Genomic DNA, 10000 nt, shown 5'->3' with positions numbered 1-10000 from the left:
AGCTTCCCAGTACAACCACCGTCTTCTACTGCTGGTGTCTTGCCAAGCCACTTCAATGACAGTTGTTGATGGAGGAGGAATTACTCTTCCTCGTTCACTTTCCTCACACAGATTTTTCCAGTCAGTCTAAGGATTCGAACCCTCAACCCTCAGGCTGCTGCCATGCCCTAAACTGTGGTGTGATTCAGGTTTTCAGTTTTCAGTTTGACTCATTCAAACAAACAGCCAGCTTCACCCGTCACACCCTTTCATGTAGAATAAAGTGGCAGCTATTGCAAAAGTCCCTCTTTTCCCTCTCCATTCATCCTGTATTACTACTCCCATCCACTTTTTCTACTTCAGCAGTTGGGGGTTCAGTGCCTTGCTCAAAGGAACCTCCACACATGTTCCCAGCTGATCTGGGGATTCGAATCGGCGATGTTACAATCACAAGCTCGCTTCTCAATCCTTATGTTATTGATGCATTCTGTTGTTTTCACTCCAAAATAAATAAAGTTGCCAACTGGAACCGAAAATGGTTCTTCGGAGTGATAAAGCCATAAAATAACACTTCCTGGCTCTTCTATGGCGAGCATATTATGGTTAAAAGGTTCTTGAAAGGTTCTTTGTGGAGCAGAAATGGTTCTTTTATGGCATCACTCCATTTACAGCTGCAGTTCCCACCTTTATTTCTCTCTCTCTGTGTGTGTGTGTGTGTGTGTGTGTGTGTGTGTGTGTGTGTGTGTAGTCTTAAACAGTGATTGATCGCTCAGATTTGAAGCAATTTCTGGCCCTTTGTAAAGGACAGCAGGTAACAACAATAACAACATTACAGACTGGATCCTCTGTGTTTAAGACAGGCTGAATGATGGACTTCTGCTAATTATTTTTTTCCCCAAAATGTCAAGATAGCATTTTGTAAATTAACTGCTGCAATTAAGGTTTTATACTTTAGAAGAATTATACATGCAGCGCAGGTTTGGTTGAGGCTGAGATTAGCAGCAACAGGATGAGACATAAACTGAAGAGAGGAAGGAGAGAGAGAGAGAGAGAGAGAGAGAGAGAGAGAGAGAGAGAGAGAGTGTGTGTGTGTGTGTGTGTGTGTGTGTGAGAGTATGAACTTGTATAAGAATGCACGTGTGGCCTGGTATCTCTGTACTTTATAAATATTATAAACTTTAAACTTTATAGCTGAGCTTTCCCAGGGTACAGTTACCATGTGGCACACATCCTGAGACGTGTGTGTGTGTGTGTGTGTGTGTGTGTGTGTGTGTGTGTGTGTGGAAGCGCAGGGTGGTCTAGTGAGATATAAACATTGTGCCACGAGAAAGCAGCCCACTGAAGCAAAAAATAGATCATATGAACAATGTTTATAGTAGTGTGTGTGTGTGTGTGTGTGTGTGTGTGTGTGTGTGTGGTCCTACCACTGATAGTGAGCCCCAGCTCCACTCCTCTCTTCTTGGGCAGTTTGACGTGGAAAGTACCGCTGCTAGGCACCACTGACTCTGTGACACACACACACACACACACACACACACACACACACACACACACACACACACACAGAGAGATAAATACAAGCCATTAACATAAAAGAAACAAATAGGTCTTTTCATGCCCATTTGTAATTATGAGGCACTTAGCTGCTGCTGTTATCAGCTCAGACTGGCTCTTTTTCTCTTCTTCTCTTCTTCTCTTCTCTTCTTCTCTTCTTCTCTTCTTCTCTTCTTCAGGCCAAACAGAGACTTCAAACCTTCACTCTCTGCCTACGTCACTCGGTTTATTCCACCAGTAAAACAACTCAACATCCAGACATAAACATAATGCCAAGATGCCAGTAGAGCAGTGATTTAAGGCTTTTTCCAAATCATTAGAGTCCATTATCATTCGTTCACACAGCGAGCAACAAGATGAACGAGTCACCACAAGTCCATTCATTATGAATAGAGCTGAGCGACCGGGGAAACTCAGCTGATGTCTGGATGCTCAACAAGCTGGTCGCCGTGGCTGAACTTTTCACCGTCATCAGTCGTCAACAGCCAATCAGATTTATGCACTTCCTTGTTTCCCGACTGTGAACAAGTGCAAAATTCTCTACAACTTTTATTTAAAAGACGACAGGAATAAACATCTCAAAAATGATGCTTGGAGAACAGTTGGGGGCGATGGATGAAGTGGTTTTACTGAGATTTTTTTCTGTTTATTTTCGGTTAATGCTACCTAATTAGTGCTTGCAAGCTATCAAAATGATGTAATGTTATGAAAGGCAAAACCAAAGCAGCTAAAAATACATGATTTACCTGTTTAAAACTTTGTAACTGCAGACTGCTCACAATGTGATCGTCTGGTCAGATTAAACATTTTTACTTTAACTAATTTACTGTCTTATTTTTCCACCAAAATGCACCATGAGAGGCGGGAGTGAGCAGTGCAAACCAGCTTTAATAGTTGATATACAAAGTCTGCATTAGGAATAGACCGATATATCAGTTTGCTGATATATCAGGCCGATATTGGCGTTTTACTGAAAATCAAATGTTGGCCAGTCGATGTCGTTCACGTCTGATTTGACGGAGCTTCCTCATTAATACTAAGTAAATTAATTCTTCATTTATAAAGGCCTGATATGTCCCAGAGTTTCCCTTTCCATTGAATAGATGCAGTGGGACCCTGCCTAACCATAAAAGATTTACATGTGTGTGTTTCAGTGGAGAATTTTAGTGTCCCATGACGGTCTAAATGCTGTTTCAAAGGCTGTTCCCACCCTGCTGGGAAACGATTCTGAGGAAACACTGAAACTCTGGGATTCTTGGCATGAAACTGGCCAAATTTAATGAAGTAGGAAATCGTAAAATATCAGCTATCTATGCTCAACAAAGAACAAACATGATTTGTAGGAAACTCTTTCCTCAAGTGCTGTGAAAACTGTGATGAAGTTTAATGATGCACAGGCTTAGAGGAGGGAAGTGTCAACCTGCCTGACCTGACCTGACCTGACCTGACCTGACCTGACCTCTGATCCTGCTGGGACCCTTATGTTTGATTTTTACGACTAAAGTCTGGACGGATGGCAAAGATATACAGTATGTGTGTGTGTGAGTATATAGGGGAATATTTCAATGTAAGTTATCTCAACATTTTTGCATTTCCAGTAAGTTAAGTTGCTTTATTTATTCTATTTTTTTGTACTATTTATATATGTCACCAAGTTAAGGGTTAGTTAATGCTTAATAAGGGTTAGTTAATGCTTAATAAGCATTAACTAACCCTTAATTAACAGTTAACTAATGTATAATTTACTAATGGTGTTCATGTTAACTAAGGTAATTTATACATTATTTAATAGTTTATAAAGATGACTATTAACTAATGTATAAATTAATACCTTAGTTAACATGAACACCATTAGTAAATGATCACCAGACACATTAGTTAACTGTTAATTAAGGGTTAGTTAATGCTTATTAAGCATTAACTAACCCTTAACTTAGTGACCCTTATTGTAAAGTGTTACCTACTATTTATATAAGTATTTAGATGCATTTGCTCAAGTTAGGCCATTTTGTATAGATAGCTTTAAACTTTACCTCTTATTCTACAAACTGATTTTTATTAATGTGAAAAATGCTGATCTATTGAGGTATGTTGATAGGCTAATTTGTTATGTTGATTGACTTGTCCTGCATCTGTTGTCAGTGACAACCTAACCTATATTTGGCCTACTGGTGGTGTCATTTCCATGTTTGCTGCAGGATTTGTTTGCCAATATCTATCAACCTCCTCTGTGTGCAGGAAGAGGGGAATAACAAGAAAACATTGTGCTGCATCACAAGCAGACAAACAATCTGTGGCAATCTCTCTGTTTCTCCAGAGTGAGCGACGCCGTCTCACTGCTAATTCATCCCTGCATGTACTTCTGAGGTCAGAGATGCACTAGAAGCATCAGATGTGCGCTTTTCAAACACAGAAATTGTTTTGAACGGACAAATGCGAACTCAAGGCGTCCAGCGGAGTCATTACATTTTTCCACAAGGCGATATTCTCAATTTTGTAGTTATCTAAACAGGTATGTCCCTGTTATGATGCAGAATTTTGGGTATGTTTTTTAATGTGCAATCATGCATTACAGGGCGATTTGTGATTTTGTTAAGGAGCTGCCATGGCAGTTTTTTAAGTTTTAAGTTTAAGTTTTACAGAATAGAGAGACAACATATCAGGACATAGAATTTATGTCATGAAAAATAAAAACATCAGCCAGTGTTTTGGTGTTGATGCTTCAAACGTCATCTTTGACTTCCAACTTATCCACAAGTCTACTGTACAAAACCTTTATTAAACTCTACATTGCCTTTTGTCTGTGTAGTTACTCAGACTCAAGGACAAGTTTAATGTTAAAGGCAAGTCGGCTTAGGCAGGAAAGCCTTGGGATCAGATTTAATCCTTTGTTCACACGGCGAACACTTAATTAAAACACACTGTATTATTAGCGGTGCTTCCATGTATGCATGTAATGTGCTATAAGCTATCTTTGGTAACGCTAAGCTGCAAGCCAAGCAGCGGGAGATGAAGGCAGCTGATCAACATGAGATCACACTCAAATAAACTGATAATTATATATTTATTGCCATGGGACTCGACAGAAGCTGCATGTTAAAGGGGCATTAAGTGATCAATGACTTTAATCCCCTGTATTGGTGACCACAGAGTCACAACACTGACAGGAATCTGGCAGTTTACGATGGGCTGTAGTTGATATGCAGCACTGTGCAAAAGTCAGAGACCAACCTTTTGTTTATTTAATTTCCAGTCAACTGGCCATTCAGTACAGATTATTTGCATTAAACAATAATGCAGGAAACATATATATTTAACAGAAAATTACACAAAAGCCTCCAACACTAAGTATAATATCAAATTTATCAGTATTTAATTTGTCCACTCTTTAATTTTGTGCACTCTACTGCCACTTTAACTCTTCCACCCTTCCAATGTTAAAACCAACAACTAACACTAACATTCACACAAACAACGACCCAAACACCTCAGCTGCCTCGCACATTTCTGTCTCATGTGCATCTAAAATGGCTGAAGGCAATATTTCTGATGAGATTAGATAAAAGATAATACTCTTGCATAAGGAGTTTCCAAAACCAGAGTTCAAAAAAGGCATTGCAAGACAGAGAGGAAATGTGACTCCTAACAGCCGTGCAACAGCAGTGAAACTCTCAGCTTCAGACAGACTGAACTCCGAGCTTTCATCTTTGAGAGAGAGGAAAACATCAAGCTCCACTCCTGCTTCAGATCTGAAAAAGATCTGAAAAAACCTCCCAGAAAGAATGGAAGCTGCAATAAAGGAAAAGGGTGGTGGACACACAAAATACTGAAAAATGTATATTTAGTTATGGAGGTTTTTGTGTAATTTTGTGTTAAATATATGTTTCCTGCATTGTTTTTCTGACACTGAAAAAGAAATAACTTGCACTTAATGGCCGCTTTTACTGGAAATTAGATAAACTAAAGGGTCTCTGGTCTCTGACTTTTGTACAGTACTGTAAATAATAAAGTTGCATTACAATAGAGAATAGAGATGAGTAAGTTAGCTAATTAGAGTAGAGATTCAACAGAAACGTCTAGTCAAGAGGAAATATATCACGATGATATGAAAGCCAGAAATCTCAGCACCTGGTGAAGTAAACTGTGAATCATTAGTATTGATCAACAACCCTATCAGCAGATATATTATGGTCATTTTATGCTACAGTGCAAAAAATCTCCATCTTAACAAGTCATTTAGTCTATTATTGAGTCCTTGAGTCCTAAAATAATAATTTTCTTAAAACAAGTGAAAAAATCTGCCAATGGGAAGAGATCATTTCACTTTCCAAGTTGATTTCCAAAGCAAATCAACTTGTTTCAAGAATTTTGTAGAATCAAGTGTAATTTTCTTGATAGCAGTGTTTCAAGACACTGACACTAATTTCTAGAAAATTCCTGAAACAAGTGACATAAGATTTGAAGGCTGAATATGAGACTAAATGACTTGTTAGGATGGATATTCTTTGCAGTGTGTGTGGCAGTAAACATCGTACTCATTGTTTACCGACCTGCTACATCGAACTCTATCTCCAGCGTGACCTTATTGGTTAGCGCCGCGTCTCGGAGAAGCTGATTGGCCTCCTCCAGCGTTCCGTCTTCTGTGGGGATTCCGTTGATTGACAGGAGGCGGTCCCCCACCTGCAGCAGGCCACACCTACAGGAAGAGTTACCATGGAGACGTCAGAAGCAGCAGCTAGTGACCGTGAATGTAACATAGACAGAGGGCGAGAAACATCTACGCAACTTTTCCAATTGTTGTTGTTCTAATAATTTTGATGCTTTGAGGCTTGAACCCCAAAACCTAGTAATGTGCTGTAGGCCTTCAGTCCATATAAAACCTATAGATATAATGTTTTGTTGGATGAAACTTCTTCTCTGAATAGACTGTGATGAGTTTTTGGTCTACAGTACAGGTTCATCAGAGTTCACCTTTTAAGCACCTTAGGGTTCCTCACTAGAAACAATATCCTTTAAGGGTTCTATGGAAAATTCCCATTGATTCTCACCCTTTTTCATATCATGGACCCCTAATTTAGTCCACATTAGGGCCACGGACCCCCATTTGATGAGATTTTGTCTCTTGGACCCAAATCTGAGAATATTTTTATTAATAGATCTGATTTTGTCCAGAATCCCATGACTGTCTGTATTGTAGGTAGAGGCATAACAGTGAAATGATCAGAACAGTCATTCTTCTACATTCTCTAATTGAGTTAACTTGTTGTAAATGAAGTAATGATGAAGTTTAACAATTCATCAATTTGCTGGAGGACCCCCTGGAGCCCCCTCAAGGACCCCTTGGTGGTCCCCGGACCCCACGTTGAGAACCACTGTGTTAGAGGTTTGTGAAAGTGCCGTCAGGGTTCATGAAGCCTTAATGAAGGGGATCATCAGGGAATACTGTGGCCTATAGGGTGCATCATGTGTCCTCATATGGTAGCATGTGTGTTTAACAGTGTCATCAGGTGGCTTGCCTGTGAAACACTTCAAGGGATGATAAACAAAAGTAATTATGAAGTTATTGAACCCGTCCTGGAGCAGTAGCACCAGAGACGCTTCTCTGTCTAGGAAGTGTTTGGCCTTTGTTAGAGTGATTACCTTTCTAGAGAACTGCATATAAGCTTGTATTGTCTTTCTCTCCATGCATGAATACATCTTTGATATAGATGGAAAACTGTTGATGTGCTTTATATAATAATTATTCAGAGGAAGATCATCATAGGCATAGAACTGCTTCCACAGGTTCCCCTTTTGTTTCGATCTGAATGTCCACTAAAGGTTTGTCACAGCAGAGTCAGAGTACGGCTTCCAAAAACTTCCTGGGACTCACATCAGTTTTGTCCTGTTAGGTATGTCTGTACAGTATGTACAGTATGCATGTACACTGGATATCATGTTTACACACCCTGTCAAATCGTCTACTTTTTATTGCCTGAAATAAAAACCTGTTAAAGTCTTTTCCCACTTTCATTTGGGTATAGCAACAGATAAAACCAAAATCCCCATTTCTGACTGAAAACTGGAAAAGTAAAACACATTTGTTGCCTAAGTGGATACAACCTTCAATTTCTACCTAGTACCTAGCTACTTTTTGCTTTCATAAGAGCAGTAAGTCTGTTTGCATGTGGATATTTATTGTTATGTAGACAGACACAAACAGACAGAGCTTCAAACTGCCGGTTTGCGTCGCAGCACCTCATGTTTTAGCTGATGTTATTTTGCGGCGGCCCTCCTCGGAGCGGGCCGCTGTACAGAAAGACTTCTGTCTCCAAAACGTTCACCACATCCACAATCCTAACACCCGACTCCGCAGAGCGACTGCTGGAATGGAAGTGAAGCGCATTAGCGAAGACTATTAAAGCTATGAATCATCTACAGACCTTTGCTTCTGAGGAGAGAATCATTCCTCTTTTTGAAATATTGGGCCATGAATTTAAGCAACGTTTTTCAAAACAAAAATGGATCTACACTACCAGTCAAACGGTTGGACACACCTGACTGAATGTACTATGTTTTTCATTCTATTAAAGCCATTTTGATCTAAAGGCTTAAATGTAAATGGAAATATGAATAGTGAAGTTGATGCCTATGTATAAATTTCTTTCCAAAGCCTTATGCCTTTCCATCAAGGCAAAGTGCGGCTACTTTAAAGGTCCCATATTCTCCACTTAATGTTTTATTTTGTGTCTTGAGGTCCATTCAAAGCTGTGTGTGTGGTGTCATGAACCAAAAACACTCTCAATCCATTTCTCCACGTTCATTTTCCAGCATCTCTCTGAGCCTTACCAAGAACAGGCCGTTTCTGTCGCCGTGTCTTTAAGGCTCATTAATATTAACGACCCCTCTGTTCCGATTGGCTAACCGTTTCAAGAGTGAAACGTGAGACGCCGCGGCCCGGCGGCTACAGGTAGGGAAAACTCTCCGGTAATAAACGATGACGACCGCTCGACCGCTTTGAAAAAAACACTTTGTTAGTCTATTATTTCTTACAGAAATGATAATGAGCGAACCTTTGTGACGCCACAAAGTTACGGAAGTCCAAACGGCTCGTTTAGAGGCTCGCTTTTCTAATATGGATTGTGTGGATTTAGTTTTGATACTTTCACCATGTTTAGATAGACCATCCAACTCCTTTATCATCACAGAGGCAAGGGGAGTCCTGCTTTACACCATATGGGACCTCTAAAGAATCTAAAATATAAGATAGTTTTGATTTGTTTAGCACCTTTTTGGTCGCTGCATAATTCCATTTCATAGTTTTGATGTCTTTATTATTCTAAAAAATAAAGGGAAATGTGGTGTGTCCAGACTTTTGACTGGTAGTGTATAATACTTTGGAAACAAACCCCTTCATGTATAAATGACACTCTCTCCACACACACACACACACACACACACACACATCACAGCAATATTCATCTCCATAGAGAATGAATGAGAAAAAGTGGACAATGTGAATGAAACGGCACCCAGGAGGATTTTCTGAGGATATGATCACTGTCCTACAAAGACACTATAGCTACTTTTTTTTTGTGTGTGGTCTAAGGGGTCAAAGGTCATGACCGGGGTTTAGGTTTGATGGATAAAACTGAAATTAGAGCCATAAATGCTACTAAATGATAAATTACATGAAGAATGCTTTTGACAAGGCAGGAGAAAATGAAGATGAAGAAGTTTTGTTTATCGCTCTCGCTCCGTTTTTTAACTGCCCTCTGGCTTTGCAGGGCAGGACAGATTTACAGCTGTTTTCAATCTGACACACACACACACACACACACACACACACACACACACACACACACACACACACACACACACACACACGCACAGTTGATGTATCCCCTATTAAGCCGTGAGTGTCTGACCTGTATTAATATGCAGTCAGACCTCATCAATATGATCTACTGAGGATTAGCCGGCCTGTCAAGACTCTCTCTCTCTCTCTCTCTCTCTCTCTCTCTCATACTCCCTCCTTTTCCTTTCTCTCTTTTAGCAATTAGCTGTTTCAAGCTTTCTTCCTTCCCCCTTTCTCTCTCGTTTCTATTCTCCCTCTTCCTCAGTCTCTCTTTTCCCTCTTTCTCCCTCTCTTTTACTTTCTCACCCTCCCTCTTTCTCTCTCTTTTGCCCTTTCTCACACTCTTTCTTTTCACCCCCTTTTACCTTTTCTTTCCCTCTGCCTCTCTCCATTAGTCTTACTTTTACCTGGTTATTCTCTCTCCCTATTTTTCTTTCTTCCTCCCTCCCTCTCTCTCTGTTGCCCTCTCTCTCTCTCGCTCTCTCTCTCTCCCTCTCTCTCTTCCAGTCTCCCCTTCAGTCTCTCTCTTTTGCCTTCTCTCATCCTCTCTCCTTTTTCTTTCTCCCTCACTTTCTCTCTGTTTTCCCTCTCTCCCTCATTCTTTTTCTCTCCCTCACCCAGTCTGTGTAT

At 40.1% G+C, this 10000-nt stretch overlaps 1 protein-coding gene across 1 annotated transcript in view; it reads right to left on the bottom strand.

Annotated features, from left to right (window-relative positions):
* Positions 1-10000, bottom strand: part of grip2b (glutamate receptor interacting protein 2b) — a 208207-nt gene that overhangs the window by 18874 nt on the left and 179333 nt on the right. The window contains exons 13-14 of the mRNA XM_078283617.1: positions 6084-6229; positions 1404-1484 (exon numbers count right to left, since the gene is read on the bottom strand). Coding sequence (XP_078139743.1) covers positions 1404-1484; positions 6084-6229 — 227 coding nt within the window. The remainder of the gene's footprint in view (positions 1-1403; positions 1485-6083; positions 6230-10000) is intronic.

Source organism: Centroberyx gerrardi, chromosome 5 (genome assembly GCF_048128805.1).
Source record: "Centroberyx gerrardi isolate f3 chromosome 5, fCenGer3.hap1.cur.20231027, whole genome shotgun sequence".
In the NCBI taxonomy this organism is placed as follows: domain Eukaryota; kingdom Metazoa; phylum Chordata; class Actinopteri; order Beryciformes; family Berycidae; genus Centroberyx; species Centroberyx gerrardi.
Note: the sequence above shows the minus strand (reverse complement) of the source record. Positions and strands in the feature narration are given on the sequence as shown.